Source organism: Dicentrarchus labrax, unplaced genomic scaffold (assembly GCF_905237075.1).
Source record: "Dicentrarchus labrax unplaced genomic scaffold, dlabrax2021, whole genome shotgun sequence".
In the NCBI taxonomy this organism is placed as follows: Eukaryota; Metazoa; Chordata; class Actinopteri; family Moronidae; genus Dicentrarchus; species Dicentrarchus labrax.
In genome coordinates this window covers 14,185,430-14,205,108 of record NW_026136724.1, presented here as the reverse complement: position 1 = coordinate 14,205,108, position 19,679 = coordinate 14,185,430, and the positions used below count along the sequence as shown (strand labels likewise).

At 40.2% G+C, this 19,679-nt stretch overlaps 1 protein-coding gene across 4 annotated transcripts in view; it reads right to left on the bottom strand.

Annotated features, from left to right (window-relative positions):
- iqsec3a (IQ motif and Sec7 domain ArfGEF 3a) overlaps positions 1-19,679 on the bottom strand; it is a 105,740-nt gene that overhangs the window by 50,258 nt on the left and 35,803 nt on the right. For 2 of the 4 annotated variants that reach the window (XM_051391945.1, XM_051391944.1), the window contains exon 3: positions 5,957-6,635. The exons of 1 other annotated variant lie outside the window; for it this stretch is intronic. In XM_051391945.1, the coding sequence (XP_051247905.1) occupies positions 5,957-6,635 (679 nt within the window). Of the gene's footprint in view, positions 1-5,041; positions 5,148-5,956; positions 6,636-19,679 lie in introns of those variants that run through there. One more of the 4 variants, XM_051391947.1, reaches the window with a different exon arrangement.

Here is a 19,679-nt window from a genome sequence, read left to right as displayed (position 1 = left end):
GCCAAGAACAAAACTATGAGGGCGGTGAGTGAAAAGAGTGAAGTTGGGGACCAGACAACCAAACCATACATTTTAAGTAATGTCCAGTTAAACTTAAAAACACAAATACAACAACAATACTATCTTCTCCTCCTAGGGGAAAGCTGGACTTCGAGCCTAAAGGTACATCGTGTTAATACTGTGATATTTATCGCCACAATAATCGTGGCATGAAAATTTGATACCGGCACATCCTAGTTGGGACCTGACTACCGCTTAGAGAGCTTAGCATCTATTCTACAGGGGGGAAAAGAAACAGCAAAAAGATGGATGAACAGAGCACTGAAGAAACACGAAAACAAGTGGCTCAGGGTATTGCGGAGGAGGCAAGATATAGAAAGAGGTGGCGAGACGGATGACCGCGCCAAGAGTGGCACTGCTGAAAATCCCCCCCCCCCATTAACCGACTGTCAGTTCTACCTCTGATCACTTCACTAAGCGCTGATGGAGAGAGATTATTCCGGAGACGCAGTGCTTTGAGAGAACGGTGATGGCACTGCTCCGTTCCACAAGGGTGTCTAAATCGATTTTGATGGGCAGATCAGCACCATGCTGACCTCATGTTCCCCTTTCAATGAGGGGGAAAACAGGTGGAAAACAAACCAGTGCAAAGTGGCACAGCACTGCCATTCTACATGGAGAACTAACACTGAGTGGAAAAGGTGCAAGTGTATAAATGGGACATGTAAATATTTAAAGTCAAGGACATAAAATGAAGTATTCATTTCTTTCATGTGTATATGAGTATAGGAAATTTTAGAAAATAGAAATAATAAAAAAATGTACACATAAGCTCAAATGCAGTAATTTAAAAAAAAATATCTTCCAGTTGCAAGAGCAAAGGCTGATTTTCAGCATGATGTTGGCTTGAAATATGGGACTTTCTCTGTCTATATATAAACTATTAAGAGGCTTTGGAAAAGGAATGTGTTTTAGTCTGGAAATGTTTGCGCAGCAAATACAAACGTGTCTCAGAACTAAAGGTCAACCAGAAGTACAATACACAGCATGGTTTTTTTTGTGATTTTGAGAGGCAGATTTTGGTATTTAGCGTCATGAGCCATGATTATTACACCCTCTCTCTTCCTTTGAGCATTATAAGAGATTTTCCTAAGATAACCTGGCATTACACGTCTGCTTTAACCTTCTGCTTAGCAATGCTAAAGCTGGATGACACATTTTACTTGTGACACCTTTAAGGACCCCGTTAACCGATAGAAGTCTACGAAATTTAGATTTTAGAGTTCAGTATTTCTCCATGCATGAGCTACAATAGCAGGCACAGTGAGTATGGGATGTTAGTACTAACATTGTATTTAAAATTACAGTGTGTGGGGAATCGGTTTGGTTAATTGTTAGGGAGTCCAACCAATTGAAAGCAATTTTTCAACATTTTGGGAAATATGCTTATTTGCTTTCTATGACAATGTTTTTTTTAATGTTGTTAACATTGATGTTTTGAAGTTTTACAGGACAGCAACAATATGTTAAAAATGTTCAATTTGTGAAATGTCAATACCAGTCATAAAGCCCTCTCTGTTAATTTATCAGTTTAGCCCCAAATCAATCACTATTAGATTCCATGGGTCTCCTCTTTAAATGTGCAAGAAAAGACTGATGTGTGTAAGTAAAACAGCAGATAATCGGATATCATGTGCTGCAGAAATAAGGGGCAAAATGCAAAGCCATGATTATTAGCTTTCAAGCTCATGCACACTGTCTTACAGCACAGAAACATCTGCATGATTAATGAGATGATTATATAAGCGCAAAACTGGGACACAACTAATGCTGACTGTATTACAAAATGAGGATGACAATAAAAGACTTGATGTCATCTGAAGATGGGGATCCGTTAAGCTGATTCATCCTTGACCAAAGTCAGTTACCGCAAAAGGTCAGTGGTTACTGGAAGACTCACTCTGACGCACACAAAAACCAGGAATTAATGAAAAAATTGGATGATATTGACAGTCAAAGTCGAAAAAAAATTAGATGAGATGATACATTTTCACTTTTCTCAGCAGCGACCTACTGTACAATGTCATTAGATTTGCTCATCCATCCCTTTGCATCAGCAGTTTTAAGACAAGCAACTATTGAACTTCTTGTAACAGAAAAGACGTTTTGAACGATAGCCCTTTTCTTATATTCATGCACTTGTGCATTTGAGTTTAATTATGAGTGAATACAAGCCATCAAATTTAACCTTTTACTGTTAAATGCTTCGCTTAATGGAGATTAGCTTTTTGATTTATTTACTCGAGTGGAGATTTGCAGCAATTACAGAGCAGAAGTAGTCGTTTAAAATCGGGACTCATCCCCTATCACTTCATCATCCTGTAAAACGAAAGGCTTCGCAGTCAGCAAAGACAGAGGCCTCTCCATTTGATGAACAACTTTTTGGTCAATTTGTCAGTGCTATATAAACAGGGGGAAACCAGTGTTGTGTTCCTAAAGCTTTGGCTGAGAGAGTGTAAATTGACTCAGAGCAAATGAAAATGCAGATGAGTCTGAGAAACACTGTGTCACCTAAAAACAATTTAAAAAGGAATTCAAATGATCTTGAGATGACGTTAGTTGGCGTTAAGACTAACCTGAGTGACCCCGGTGGCAGTGGGTTTGTGGGCTGCTAATTTTTTGCTAAATTTGTCAATTCACAACAAACAACAATATACCAGTACCAGAGACCGGCAGGATTTTCATGCAAAAGCTGTGCTGATTTTGCTTATGTAGTGTATATGGGGTGGTCACATGGTGAAAATGTTTCTCTGAATTCGTTGCGTGCTCATTCTGAACCTTTCATTGTTGTGTCTCTGCTGTGGCCTCTATAAGTCACATAATTGTTAACATGAACAACTCTCTTTATCATATGTGTTGCAGCTGGTGATGCAAAACCTTTTTTTAGTATTGCCTGTAAGTTTGTATTACAAACTGTAAGATACATTACTGAATGGCAACTTAACAGAAACAAGTTAAGATATTGATATTGATCTAAATCATCGGAAGTCCTTTTGTGAGACTTTCTTGGAATAACTTTGGTGTTCTTATAAACAGTCATACTGATTAACATTTAATATTATTTTGCAAACTTCTACTATTTGTCATCCTAGAAAATAACATAAATTCTAATTCTCAACTGTATCTTTCTAAATTTCATATTTACAAATTCAAATTTACAGGTATAAAGCCTAACTTCTTAATTTTCACATAGCAGCTCAAAGAGTACACTCACTCCAGTTCCTTTTCTATTATTCCTGAGGCTGTAAAAATAATTTATTTTTTACTTAATTATTTAATTTGAAATTAATTATAACTCCTACTGGCTAGAGTTTTTTTTTTTTAAAGTGTTTTTTGTATTGTATGGAACAAGGAATTTGTTCTTGTTCATTTATCTCATTAAAGAAGAAACAATTACAGAAATGCATATTAATGTAATGCACAGAATTGCCTACAGCATGAAAATAACATGCTAATTTGCCAGCATTCTACTATAGGGCATAATTAAACATTAAATGACATTTTAAATTCAAATCAGTTTGAAAAAAACACGGAAAAAGTTGAATTGGAGGTTTAACGCTCTAGCTGAAGTGAGTTGACGCTTAACTACTTCGTCATGAGGTTCTTCCCCAGCAATCAAGGTATTGCTCACAGATCCAATTACCCTGACATTGATCCGTAGAGGCATCAAGCCCCTGCACCACCCCACTGTACAGACAGAAGATCAATCTCGCTGATCTCGTATCTCCTGCATTGTTGACAGGGAGATAGTGGAAGAGGGGGAACTTTCAGATGTGAGATTAAAAGAGTGAGAATGGAGAAAAGAAGGGTGATGCGGGTTAGGAGCCGATGTTAAAAGAACCTTTAGTCTTGAAAAGGAAAGCGAAAAGAGTAAGGAAATGAAGGCAAAACTGAGTGAAAATGGAGCTGACCGAGAGTGAAATAAAGCAACCATCTCACTCAAATGCATTAGTTTCAGCGGCCAGTCGCTTGGAAGATGGATTTTAGTAAACATCCACCACAATGCTTCGGTAGCTAATCTTATAGGTTTTCCTCTCATTCACTGAATTTAAAAAAAATATTGACACAGAGGGACACAATCCAAATGACACTGACCCTCACACCACTGAATAGATTTATCTTCACAGTCTATGGATGGTGCCCTGAGGCTGAGAAACACTTAACACCAGAGCGACTCTGTTTACTGATTGTTCTGAGTTATTGATTAAGAGGTCAAGTGCGCCACACCACACTTACAGAGACTTTAATGGAAGTCAAAACTTAAGGGAGGCAGGTCAGCAACATTTGTGCTACATAAAGAAACCAATGAATCCATAAACATTGTAAAATTATTACAAAATATGCATGATGTGCATTTGTTATATTCAGGTCTGCAACTAACAGATATTGCCATTGTCGATTAATCTGAAAATACCGGTTTGCTCAATTAAATGTCAGAAAATAATGAAAAATGCCTATTACAATGTCCAACAGTGCAAGTTAATGCCTTCAAATGTCTTGTTTTGTCCTACCAACAGTTCATAATCCAACATAATCCAAAAATAATCAATTCACATTGTTTCACATTTCTGCCTGAAAATTGACAAGGAATTGAAGAGGTATTCCATCCATTTTGTATTACACTTCCTTAAGGTTGGGGGACTCGCATGAGAAAGACTAAAAAACTGGTTACAATTGAAGCAGCAGAAGCAGATACCCTGCCTTTTAGTCCAGGATCATGTTCCAAAAACTCTGGACCCTAAACTTCCCATAATGCAACATAACAGCGTTTTTCATTAGACCATCTCTGCCTCCTTAATATGCCCACTTCTTTAAAACCCCACACCTTTGCAACAACATTGTAATATAAGCAAACTGTTCAACTTCAGAAGTTTCATGTGATGGGAAAACTGAATTTTATCCATGGAATGGTCCTTTAAACTGCAACTGTAACAAACTGATCAGGAGCCCCAAAAGTTAGACCCAAACTCTGCTGCCTTACCTGGTCGAAGACTCATGGACTGAAGAATGTCGGTTAGATGGATGATAATGAAAACGGATGGCGAACGTTTGATGGCTCTTGAAATGGAGATGATTATGTAATGATTTCCAAGCCCCTGATGGACAGCATGATAAGAACACAAACATGAGAACATGGAAATGCATGTTTAAATACAGTCACAGTTCATAGACACATCAGTTTCAGACAAAATCGGTTTAACTGGCTGTAATAAGATGAGAACAGATAACAGTCGCATGCATTTTCTCAATGGAAATGAGGGCTTTTCATCATCCAAAGTATCTCATAATGCAGCAGAGAAACAAGCTTTTCATTTATGCAGATACAAATGCAACTTGTTTGCAAATTGTCTTTATTTTACCCTGACGTGTGTATGTGTACGTATGCAAGGCTGCCAAAACAATACAGTGTATAAGACCTGAACCTAAAAGTGAATGCACATGAGCCACTCTATGTTCAGTAAATTACAGCACAGCAGTGAAATACCTGGGGATAGATTATATAGTACTCTCACAAAACATACTTTCACAATCCAGACTTGGTGAAAGATGAAACCATGTGAGGATGCTGATGAGATGATGACATGGCAATGACCATGAATGGTTAATGATAATGAAGAAAAGGAAGCTCATCATTAGTTGATACAGTTTTGAAGTCTAGAAGTGCCGAAAGCGATCAATACAACAAACAAACAAAAATAAAAAGTCTCATCAAACACCAACTTTTCCCCCCCAAACCAAAAGTCCTCCTCCTCAGACAGAAAAACTAAACATCACAAACATGTCAGACCACAAGACGTACAATACACACAAGCCAAAGTTACTGTACCTGCCGCCCTCCCACTCCCCTCACCACACACCAACCCTCACCCCTCCCCCGTCCCCAACACAACCCTACCTGCTTATTTTTGAGGTCAAGCGAGAGCTCATAGTCGGAGGTGGCGGAGTGCGAGCCGGCCCCGTTGCGCTGCACCCTCAAGGGCGAGGCCGTGTGGTGCAGGCTGGCTCTCCTACCCGCCCCACCTCCTTTTGCTCCTCCCCCTTCCTCCTCCTCCTCCTCTTCTTCCTGTGCTGCCTCGGCCTCACGATGCTCGGCCTGTGCCTCCTCTCCCTCTTGCTTTGCCTCCACAACTTCTTCCGACTTTTCCTTCTCTTGCTCCCCCACTGTCTGCTCCTCTCTGCAAGGTGAAGGGGCTTTAGGGGTGTCCTGCGCTGCTTCCTTGCAAGGAGCCTCGACTTGGGGCTCAGGCTCAGGCTCAGGCTCAGGCTCAGGCTCGGGTTCGGGTTCGGGTTCGGGTTCAGGTTCGGGTTCAGGTTCGGGTTGGGGCTCGGGCTCAGGCTCTGCCGCAGGCTGGGGTTTTGGTTCGGGTTCTGGCTGAGGTTTGGTTTCGGGCTGGGGCTGAGGTTGAGTCTGTGGTTGGGGCTCCGACTGTGGCTGTGGCTGTGGTGGTTGAGTCTGTGGCTGAGTCTCTTGCTGCTGGGGCTGTGGTTGTGGTTGTGACTCGACCTCACTCTGCAGCTCCCCCTCTCCTCCCTTCCCTTCCTCCCCCAAAGACGAGTCTGGAGAAAGGTCATCGCTGCAGAAAGGAGGAGAAAACGCAGAGTGAGGTTGCTGCTGCATCCGTGGTGAGCTCTGACCTCTTCTCCAGGCTGCCTGGGTTAGTGGTAAGAAGTTGACCCTTTTTTTTTTTTTTTTTGTATGATCTCACTCAATCTGCTACCAACTGTGTGCAGGGCCAGTTCATCTGTCTACCTGCTCTGTTCTGTCTGCTTCTCTTGTCTGTCTACACACTGACAGACAATGAAACGCAGGCAAAACGTACAGCACAGAACAGCTGACAAAAACCACAGTGCACAGGAGTGAAAAAAAAAAGATCAAAAGCGATTATTTATTTCAGAAATCTTCAGGAGAGAAAGTGTGAAAAAAACAAGGACGTTGACAGCCAATAGTGACACACACCCAACGCACACACACAAACATGGGGGGGGGGGAGACTGTCATGCAGCTAATACAAATGTCTTTTAAACTATATTTGCGCTTGTATATGTGCGAACAGTTGCATGTATGAGTGTTAGTGTGGGAGGTGGCAGTTTATGGTGTAATAACAACAAGAGGTGCGACTTGAAGCACAGAGGGGAGGTGGGAATCTGTGTTTTGGTTCCATTTGTGTCTGAAGACCGGCTAGACCCCCTTCTTTCTTCTTTTATGAGCCCCCTTTTTTTTTTTCCTGTGGTGCAGTTTAAGTCCAAGGAAGATTGGTTAGCTTCTTTGTCAGCTGCTGAATAAACGTCTGACCCTGCAGCTCAGGCTCTACAGATTAAAAGCTAAAGCTGTAGTGACGACACATAAGAATTCTTTCGTATGTAAGCATGCTAACATTTGATAATTAACACAAAGTATAGCTGAGGCTAATGGGAATGTCATTAGTTTCTTATGTATTGAAATTGTAACCTGATAAAGTTAAGGGATCACCGTCATCATTACTCATCACAACTCAACTCATGAATGTTTCTACCAAATATTCATGGAGATCTATTCAATAGTTTTTCTGACATTACACTCAAAATCACAAAAGTTTAACTCACGGTGGTACTAGATGAAAGGTCAGGGCACCACCAAAGTCCGCAGGATTCATCCTCTGGGGACCATGAATGTCTGTACAATATGTTAGTAGACGCTGAGATATTTCACTGGATAAATTTAAAACTTTGACCTGCTGGTGGCGCTAGATAAAATGGCAGAGGATTACTAAATGTATTACGTTGCATCCTCTAAGCACCATGAATGCGTGTGCAAAATTTTATGACCTAAAATATACTGTAATACCTTTTATGAAGAAAAAGCAACATCTGACTAATAAATTATTAATGCTCAGATTTAACGCTGCATCCTGCTCAGGTTTCTTCCTCAGCATTGTCACAGTTGTTAAGTACTGCTACACACCATTCACAAGGGCATCAGGTATCAGCAGATTTTCCCATCGATCACTTCATCTATCGTTCTATCATCTTGAATTTGAGCACTAGTTGTCAGTGGTTGTGACAACAGCTCGGCATGATACTACCCAGTTTGTATATGGTGATAAGACTGGAGTCAGTGAGCATAAAATCAGGACATTCAGGCTGCCATATGCAGAGTGCTGGAGAAGAAAACCGGCATGATTCTCCCCAGAGGGGTAAGAGGCTTCAGAGAGACGACAAACTTTCAGCTGCTGCAATCTGTGTATTTGAAGAAGTTGCAGGGACAAGTGCAAAGAATGTAACCCCCTTACATATCCGCCAAATGTATGTGTCTATTTGTGGCTAAACTTTGCTATTTTATATAAATGTCCGGAGTGTGTTTTGTGTGTACAAAGCCTTACATCTTAAAAAAAAAAGATCCAAACAGATTTGTGAGCAGCAAAAATCCTGTCTGCTCCCTCTTCCTGCATCGGCTCCCTTCTCATTTTCATCACACATGGCAGCGCATAAGCTTGAAGAGAAAGTATCTTTAGTGGGGGATATAGCTGGGTCCGCAGCTTCTAAAATAGAGCTCGTATGAGTAATGAATAATGAATGGAGAAATAACGTCTGCTGCTTCGACGCTCAGCTGCAGGTGAGCTTTTTTTTCATATGCGAAAAATAGACCTGCCTGGAAAAACAGAAAGACTTCTTTTAGGAGGAGAATGCAGCCTACCATCTCTGCTCACAATGCTTCCGCTCACTGTTGTGAATCTAAATGCAGCCTCCCCCGATTTGCATTTTGCAGGAGCACTTGTTCTGCTGAGAGATAATCTGACGACCAATAGGCTAACGTGGGGCTGGATTTAAGTCTAAATTCCGATAAGGAAACCCCCCAAAAAAAGTTACACACACTGTGGATAAAGTTCTCAAAAGGGATTATTTGTGAGGGGAGACGGTAAATAAATCACCATGAGCGCAGTCACTGGTAACATAATATATGCATGTGTGTATATTTATGTAAAGCACGAGAGTTATTGTAAACAACTCCAACCTCTAAGTCTGTCACCCCGTCTCTGCATAGCAACTTTTCTCATCCTCATTCCTGTCATCCATTCCTGTCATCCTCTCTGTCCAACCGTCTATTCCTGCCACTCCGTCCTGAACCAGGTAAGGAGATTGAGCGGTTCCAGGTGTCAACGTGACTGACGAGGCGGAGACAAGCCCTGGATGCCTCCCCTCTCTACCTCTCATCATCCCATGCGTCAGTACTGAAGACGGATGAGCGCTGCGGCCTCCGTGCGTTCCATCCGGAATATAATTACGGTGTCCGCTGACGTCTCCTGCTCTCTCTGCCATGATTGCTAACAGGCTGGTACTGTAGTGTGATCTGAGTTCAGGTGTGTGTGGTGGTGGTAGGCGTTGTTTATTTAGTGTATCACACAGGCAACGAGTTGCAATACCATATACCAGCAAATGTCCATTAGTTTAACATTAATCGAGGAACCTATATTAAGTTCTTTTAACTTTTGGCTGGACACAATTTCTATACGTGCTGTCATTTTGCAGCATTGCAGGGATGTGAAACAATCTATATTTATACTGACTATGTGTGAGTGTAGTGTGCTCTCACAAGCACTTTTGCTTTCTCTGTGTGCGTGTGTGTATAAGAACAGATAAGTAAGTAAAATCTAAATGTAAAAATATTCCATTACGTTATGGAAGTAAAAGTCCAGCTTATTATCAGCAAAATGTGCAACTATCGGCAGGACAAAATTTGTCTGTGCCTTAAAATAAAACATTAGAAATTACTGTTGAAAAATAAAAATCCACTCTATGATGTGACAACACTATGGGTTAAGGTTTGGTTTAAGGAAAATGGTTTGAGTTAAAATAATAAAATACTTTGTTAATGGAGTTTTGTCACTTGAACATATGAAGTTTTTGGACACGTGGTGAAACAACAGCTGAATTCTTCTTTAAATGCAGTTTGGTAGTTTAGACCACAAGACTGCGTTAACCATGGTTACCAGGTGGCCAGTCATTTGCAATCGTACCAAAACTCATCTCATTGGCAATGGCAAAAGCATTCTTTTTTTTCTGTTTTGGTCTTGACTCTGTTTCTCTCATTTGGACTCTTGACTTAGACTCACGCCTCTTTGGACTTGGTCTTGACTACACAAACGTGGTCTTGGACAAATTCTTCTCTAATAATTTTGAACAATTATTTCAACCGTTTGTAGTTTCTCTCTTGAGTGGCTCAGATGCGCTTGTGCTCCTTTTTTGGAGCACCAGCAAAAGAACATTGAGGAGACGCTGTATTCTTTCCATCCTTATCATTTATTTCTGTCGCAGAGAGAAAGGAAGCAAAAGGGCAGCAACAGAGACATCTGAGAAAGACAGTATTCAGTTCTTCTGGCGTGATCTATCACATTGTTCACCGACATTTTGGCTATTTGTTGGAACCAAGAAATTACCAAAAAAGATGCAATAATGTTTGAACCTGTGGAGCAGGATAAGCTACCTGTGGCTCCAGAGCTCTTAAGGCCCACTCCAGTGGCTCTCTGTGGCTTTGACAAAAAAAAGACATGGGAATTTCCTTTTTACCACCAATACTGCTGGCTTACCAGTATGCTTGATCTGCATATAGTGCTATAAGGCTCAAACGTGTTTTGCAGATCCAGACCAAAGATTGCTCTTTCAGTACTAAAAGGTACTGACCCCTGCTGTGGAGGTATAAATTCAAGTGTATAATTATTGTCTCATGTGCTATATACAGTATGTTGGCAATGCTGCTCTTTCTCACACAGCAGCCTGAGATGTGAGTGTGTTTTGGCTTAAAGGAATATTTTTGACATTTTAGTTAATAAGTAACCAGTTGCCAGGAAGTTTCTGGTCCCAGCCAAGACACAGTTTGGCACATTAGCTTCAAAGGTGTTGGTAAACTTTATGCTAAGCTAAATGGTTGCTGGCTGTAGCTTCACATTTAATGGGGAACAGATGTTCAGAAGTACGACTGCATATGTTAAAAACAAAGTGTGTACCAGACCTCTGTGGCAACATTTTTGCTTCAAGCTAGAGAATAAGCATTTAAGCTTTCATTTCCCACAATGTCATACTATTCCTTTAAATATAATATTATGTATCCCTTTTAAAAATGAAGGCCTAAATAGACAGATGTCTATCCTTCAACTGAAGTGGTTCCAAGAGTAAAATACGTAAGTAATAAGTAAAATAAGTTAAATCCCGGTGCTGACTACATCTGTTGCACTGTAAAGGTGATGACATCTGACAGGAAGACCACCATCTTTATGCAGGAGGTCCACTGATTATGTCTTCAGCGTGAACTCAGCCACTGTGGGCTGCTTCGACTTTCATTACTTTCATTAACCTTGATCGCAGAGCTTTTGCTGCATCATCACCGTGTAGGTGTGCAGCAGCAGAGATGAGACATCAGCCCGTGTGACTTGTGGGGTTCAAAGGGTCTATCCTCTGGTGGACTGCAGCCAAAGAGTTGCTGAAGAGGGCATTATGTGAGGAAAACCGCATCAGCAGAAGTCATAGCAAATGAGATCCCCAAAGAAGCGAGTCGCTGCCATCATTTCCTGCTCGAGAAAGTAGTTTTCTTCCAATTTTAGACATGGATTTTATGTTTTTGCCATATAGAGGATTGATTTGTATTGTAATATTTGTAGCCTATTTCTATTTTGTGCCTCTCATCCCTCTTTAAAACTAAACAGGAATCAGTCGCCTTGTCACTTATACTAAATTCCTCTTCCGTTCCTGCTTCCCCTATATCTGTTTCTCATACTGCTCATAGAGAATTAATCAGTTCATCAGGCAGAACACAGGGGCAGACTGGAGAGCAGAAGCTCCTGCATAAATAAGCATATTTCTTTCTTCTGATGCATGCAGAGGGTAATGTATGGGGTAAATTTGCTGAATACATCACCCGAGTGTATTTGAAATTCATCACAGTCTCTGCAAGCTGGAAAAACATGACTTAGTGCCATGTGCACAGCTGAGAATTCACACTGTAACACGTTGAACATTAAAAAGTCAGTCTGACAATGCTGCATTATTTCACTTCACTTAAGCAAACAAATCTCTAAGAAAAAGGCAAAAGTATACAAGAAAACCTCCATATTTCAGCTAATTCACTTCAATCTAACACTGATGAATTTCCAGGCTTCAAGACAGTGCCACAAGTTCAGCTTTGCACCATTCCAGTTTATTTTAAGAAGATCTCACCCCTGATAAAAAAAACACGAGCTATTAAAATGCACAATGTCAGCTTTAAATTAGCATCAAAATGACTCTGATTCTCTCTAATCACGAGGTCAAGTTGAGTGGTTTTTCTTTAGTAATAGCGATCAAGAAGAGTACATAACACAATTCCGCTACCTCTTTTCATTGATATATGACCTCGCTGCTTGTTAACCCGCCTGTGAACATGTACTTAAGGCTGACATTCACTTATTTTGTGTCACTTTTAAAAAAAATAATATGCTAGCGTGAGCCGTCAGGGCTACAGTGGGAGACCAGTGTCCAGAGACAAGTGTGTGAATGTGTGTTTGTGTGTGTGTGTGTGTGTGTGTGTGTGTGTGTGTGTGTGTGTGTGTGTGGGCAGTGGGGAGAGTGAACTGCTAACTGAGATGTGGTATGACTGCATTAGGAATGAGGAGATGAGGCAGTAAGGGAAAGTCACCACGCCAAATAATATTGATGTGCAAAAGATCCATGATGTTAAAGGCTCGAGACGTGGGCATTTAGGTGGGGAGAGTCTAAACAGAGAGCTGCATTATGGGTATTGTAGGATCCACCATTGTTAAAGCTTTAATAAAAGTCAGGATATCTTAGACTTTGCCGCATTGATTTTGACCACTTAGTCCAAATATATATATATATATATATATATATATATATATATATATATATATATATATCGGATCTTGCAATAAAATATCTGCTTGTACTGCAGTGACTGCTGCATTATTAAACTTTTTTAAGGTTATGTTTAGGCTCTGTCCCTTGTACGGCCATTATGCATCCCCCTGCAACTCTTGTGTGGTTCACTCAAAACACAATCCTGTTAACATAATCCAGGCTACAATTACGTTTATCACCACATCATAATTAGGAAAATGATTTAGTACATTATAAACGTATTATATCGATATTTCATTCGAAACCAGAAATATTAACCTCTCGGTGGTGCTAGAGGACAAGTCAGGGGATCAGTAGTCAGTAGGCCTCTTCCTCTGGGAACCATGGGATATCAAAATGTCATGGCAGTCCATCCAATATTTGTTGACAAAGGCCTACAATATAAATGAAAAAGTACAGTATCTCTTTGGAATCGAATGCATCCATCAGGGCCTTTTCCATGATCAAGGTCAAACATACATCGGCTACTCCCCCACATCTGCAGCACCCTCTCTCCCATAAGAACCACCCTCTTGTTTCAAAGCAGACAATAAAGTCCAGAAAAGGAGTGAAAAAAACATTTCACATGCTTCCTGCATATTAATAGTAATCTCCAGAGAGCTGGCAGCACATTCTTGGCCACGTTGACTGAAGCTTTAGCGTAGAATGGTTAACAAATATAGCCATGACATGTTTAAATCATGAGATAGGCAGTGGATGAGTCACATGTCTAACAGTATCTGGACTTTTTTTTTTCTTCCCCCGAGGAGAAGAAGTCAAAGCCTTTGCACTTGTGTATGACTGAAAGCATGCTAGGGGAAAGGTCATTTTAAAACAACCAGACAATTCCTTTTGGATCTGGAAGACTTAGATGATAAAGACCTATATTAAAGGTTACGTAAACATAAAATATGTATTGAATAACTAGGATACCATAGCAAACATGGCTAACTCTGCGCTAAGAAATTCACCTTGAGTAGACTTGCAGTGATGCATGGAAGGTGGTGTCCTCTTTGTGCTTCATGCTCACCTCATGTGATCAATTCTGAAGTGATGGATTGGTTATGGGGATGCCAATCAATACTGCACTCGCTTGTGCTGCACAACATAGCTCATAAATAGCACTATTTAGCAAGAAGGAGGCAAGAAGACGAGAAGAAACGTGACATAAAAGTGAGGCCGTTCTGTATTCTTATATGTAATCCATACGTTCTGAACACTGGCAGTTGACTGAAGAGGAGCGAGATCAATGTCAACCAGTTTATATCTTGGAAAAACAGAGAATCAGCCTTTGGCTCTTGTTAAAATCCTATGCAGGCACTCTGCTCTTTTATGGAGGGCCAGTGATCTGTATCACAGGGTGAACAGGTTGAGGTGAGACTACAAAACAAGACACCGCGGCCTCCTGCTGTAAAAGGGTAGGCTTTTATTCATTGTGTGGAATTTTAAGAGTGAACAAGGCTAGTCGCCTTAAAGGATTTAGGAACAAACTGCTTGCAGTATGCAAGTATATAGACACAGACCATTATAACCACAGGCATTCCCATGCAGTGTCAATGAAACATCTTTCCAGCAACAACAGAGAACAGAGTATAAAAACAGGTTGGGCTCGTGAAATATGCAAGACAGGATTTCGAATTGAATCTCTTCAAAAGCCGATGCCCCGGGATGTGGGTAAAATGGGGGGAGAGATAGAAAGAGAGAGAGAGAGAGAGAGAGAGAGAGAGAGAGAGAGAGAGCAGTGGCAGTGGAAGTTGCATCAGAGATTTATGGTTGACATACTGCTAATATACAGATATATACACAGCCCGGTACTGAGAGGCAGCACTTCAAGGATCAAAAACGAGAGAGACACTGACAACATCATTCAATGTCACAGAAGGTCAATTATAAACATATCATCCCTGTCTGCCAAAAAATATGTTTCTCTACTATACTATACTACCTTTTAGAGGAAACATTAATTGATGCCAGTATTAAATGCACCGTGAAAAAAACATTCCAGTTGAGGTATGAGAGCCCTGTTTCGTAAGTCAAAAGTAAGTCTGAAGGCTACAAATTCTACCGGTCAAGTCCATGCCTTAATGCAACAAATTGAATGCGGCTAAAAAGAGAAAAAGTATACGGTACTAATCAAATTAGCATTATTATTATATAATTAAAATTAACTTAACAACATTTAACAAGTCTTAAAGTTTACAGTCATGCTAAAGTCTCTGTGAGTCTGTACTTAGGCCAAGTGTGGACCTATCGCAACGTCACCCATTGGTTTGTGGAGTACCGTTTTGAAGCCTCGAGTTCGGTTACCAGAGCCAGAGCTAGCGGAGGTGACGTACTGTAAGTTGGCTACACAGTTTTGATTCTTCTGAGCAGGAAACAATGGCGGCTTGCCTGGTCACACACAATCTGGTAGTACAGCTAAACAGTACACAAAAATATGTTTCTGTAAACGATTTTAAGTGAGAACAAGGCAACGCAGTAACAAAATCTTGCTTCGTATTTGATCAGCACTGCCTAGTTTGAGAGTTTGAGTTTTTACTCTAAACTCCATAATTTACTAAATGAATGATCATAATGTATTAAAGAAGACATGAAACTAGCGATTGAGAACATAAACTCATTAGGAAACTGTTTGCTGAGCTCATAAATGAAGTGAGAAGTGGGCTCATTCTCCATTAGAGAGTATCGTATCGGTGTTTATTGCAGCCAGTGGAGCTCCCCCTGCTGACCTTTACATAGAATGCAGGTTTTAAGACACTTGGCTTCACTTTTGAGAACCGGAAGCTTGGCCCATTATATATACTGTCAATGACTTAGGCACACCCTAAACGCGACCTACAACTGAGGAGGACGTATCAGACAAATCAAAATGGCACACAATGTGATTGGCTCCAGATTCAGTTGTTAAAGTCAAGACTGTCAAAGTCATCAGATTTATGAATCAAGTCTGACTAGAGTTATGTATTGGCTCCTAACACGCCAACCTTATCCAAGTGCTTGGAACTGCCTACAAATAACCATAAAACAGAACACTGTACAAAGGCATTTCTCAGATATTCTCAATATAAATGTTTCCTCATTTTCACATTGTCATTGTCTTTTGCCTTGTTGCTTTTTTCCGTGCTTCGCATTCACATCTTGTTACACATAAGAATCACAATGCTATTTTAAACCTTGTGGCAAAAGCAGCTTTTTATGGGCGCCTAACAGTGAGGCAGAAAGAAAAGGGTGTGTTCAAGAACAACAATGCCCGAAGAAAGCATTCAGCTGCTGCTTCGCCTCGCTGTGAGTAGAACAATTGAGCCGTCCCCCCCACCCTGACGATTTCACAAGCTAATTGCCAATTATGTGGCCCGTCAGGGGGAAATAACTGTGTTTTTTTTCCTTATTTGGCTTACTTCCTTTCTCACATTTTTGAAAATATCCTTAGGCAGCTTCCCAATGCACGTCTCTCTTGTTTGAAATGGGCTCTTTTAAGCAGCACAGTTTAATACTTCAAGGATGTGATGCTAAATCACAGAGGCTTGAAAAATACTGGAAATGGTTCAGAAATGAACAACTCTGCGCTTTAAAAAAAAAAAATCAAATACATCTACTGTACACACACTATATGAGTGTATTGATTCAACTGCTCTAAGGTAACTTGCTGCCGTGGGTTTATTGAAGTTATAAAATTATTGGATTAAAAAGAGGAGAAACTATATTGAGGAATAGATCTTACAGCAAATCCCTGTGTATCATAGCTAATACCTGCTGTTATAGTTAGTCCCTGCCACTACTATGTCCATCTATTGAGGGTAAAGCGGTGATAAGACATCGTTAAGTCTCACATAATTCAGCTAGTATAGTATTTGATTTATTGTAATTCACTGCACAGTGGTTATGATCAAAGTGCAGGTTTTCAACCCCAGTTTGACAACCCCAGTTATGTGTGTCGGCTGAGTGCTGAAGAAGGTTGTAATAGAGATGTCAAAGTGAAACAAAAGACTTTAAAAAGCCACTGCTATGAAATAATGAGGTAACTGTACATTTTAGATCTCTTAGGAATGAGTTAGGAGAACATTGTAACTCTTTGCTGTGACAGAATGAAGTTTATATTTTCTTAGTATGAGCGAAGGAGTCCTTTATGAACATTAAATAATCTGCCATAGCTGGAACAGCTTTGGTTATTTCACATAAGAATATGGTGATGTCACATTCCTCTGTGCACCAATCAGAATACAGCAATATTTGAATCAGAATGTAATGACAGTGGGTGGATTGTTTGCTTATGTTGCCAGGCAACCATCAATGAAATCCAATCAAACCAGACCCACACAGTTCTGCCGGGTTATTGGATATTAAAATCTTAATAAATAATATCTATGACTTTGATTAGCTTGATCAAGTGCTAACATGTGGTGGTATTGTCCACAGATATACATAGCTATGTATAGCTATGAGGAAGAAATGGAGGAAAAGGAGGAAGAGAGGGAACAATCCCAAACCTAAAGAAAATCTGACTGAAGGGATTCTACCAATTCTTGAGGGAAATACCACTCAGGATTCATTAAAGGACGCCATGTCAGTTGAGGAGGTAGCCTAGTAGATGTTGGTTGGTTATTTTCAAATTAAATTTAACCAGAATAAAAATCCTTGCAAAATATTTGAGCAATGAAATAAACGTTTAGGATGCCCTTCCCAATTTCTGTCAAAGTCTTTCTACAACAAAAAAAGATTGAACTTCTGACCTTTTATGAGTACACTTCAATGCTTTCTACTGAAGTGACTCCTTTATTACTCATGCACTTATTAAATGGAAGAAGACGAGCCGCCCACCATGATCTGGAATCTCCCGGGAGCTACTTTGTGTCATGTGGGTGAGCTCGCATGCACTGATAGATATTACACTTTCAAATGCAATGAAATTTCTCTTGGAATTAGCAAGTTTATTCCGATTAAGGAGTTTATGTAAGCCATGTTTTTCTGATTAAGCTCTTAGCGATATCCAAAAAAGGTTTAACACTCAGGCTTGAAGGCTGTAAAAGTTTAAAGTAAGGGGGTGTTTTCATAATAAAATGTTGTGAAGACTCACTTCAGTTGACCGTTTACTAAACCCCACGCCAGAACAGCAAATGTCAATCCATTCATAGCATTGCAAGTGTATCTATACACGGCAGATCTGTCAAGATTTGGATTTCTCTGCATGCTGAAAGGGTGTGCATGGGGTTCTAATATGAGCGATACTGTATAAAAAGATAGTGGAGGAGCCCTTCAAAAACTGCTCTAAACCATTGACATTTTAAAATGGACATCGCTGCCATCTTTCGCCGTTCAGAGCCAGCAGTAGTGAACGATGTTGGCGCCACAGTATCGAAGTCCCGCCCATCCGCACGGCTGACTTGAAAACCAAATGATCAGAAAAATGAACACTTGAACCTTCATCAGCGTTAAATACTATAGGCCTACTGCAGTCAGCCAACAGAAGACGATTAAGAGGTTTTGGCTTCACTTTTGGAGAGCTGTCATGTTGTTCATCTTTAAATACGTATGTTGATGTTCCAAAGTGCAAATATTAGCATTCCCAGCTAATTAGCTTTATACCAGTGACCTAGAATTATTTCCAAGCTACCAGGAAACAGTAGTTGTTGGCTGGAAATGAGAGGCCTGCTTTTTTTTTTATGTCTGTGTGAAATCAAACACCTGTTTGTTGTTGCAAATGTTGAGTAAGTCTGTCACCATTATCATTGTAAACTGCATATGACCCATGCAAAAACAGACAGCCTGATAGTCATAGTAATTGGCTAACTGCAATTGGGCTTAGTGAAGGGTGAATTGTGTATGTCAATTTAAACTAAAAGAAAGACTGGCAAGATGGCAGTGGTATAAACTGTCAACAGATAAACAGTGAAGAAAGAGGAGGAAGAGTAAAGCTGCTCACCAAGAGCTGGAAAGGTTGGATGGAAATATGGAAAGACAGGTGGACAAGGAGATGAATGTATATTACACGGTCTGGTTTACAGAAAAATAAAAGAAGAAAAAATACCCAGAGACTGATTCGACAAATGGCTGGAGGGGGTTGTCAGACCATCCAGGGAAATCGGAGGCATGGAGATAAATCCAGACTTTATTACATCCAGGAGGGGATAGGGAATGAGTGGTCAAATTTATGTTGGGAGCTTAAAGTTGTTTAAGAATATCCACAAACTCACTGCGATATTTCAGAGTGGGGCAGCGAGAAGATGAAGCCTTCTCGGTTACGGAGAAGACAGATTCACAAATGGAACAGAAAGGCTCACAGACATGTCATGGAAAATGAAAATGAAATGAAAATGAAACTACCCAGTGCAGTGGTAGCGACAGTCAAAATATTAACACCAAACAAGATGTGAATAGAGAAATTTCCCCTTGTGTTGAGGACTGACTTTGCTGTAGAGGATAAAGATGAGTTCAAAGAGGATTATCAATACAGTGCTGAAACTGATTGTCTAAGAGATTATATCCAAAACAAACAAAATAGGGGGACATGGGTGGAAATACACCAATTTTCAGAGTGATTTAGACAGAAATGATGGAAGTGCAGGCTGGGATATTAAAATGGAAGATCAAGTGCAGTGATCTAGGATATGGACAGATTCTAGCACATTTGAAGAGACAACCAGTTAAACACTGTAAATGTAAAACATAAGCAAGGAAAGGATGTAGAATTTTGTCATGAAGGTCATTACACTAATGATTATCCCATTAACTTTTTCTGAAAGTAATTGTCAGAACAG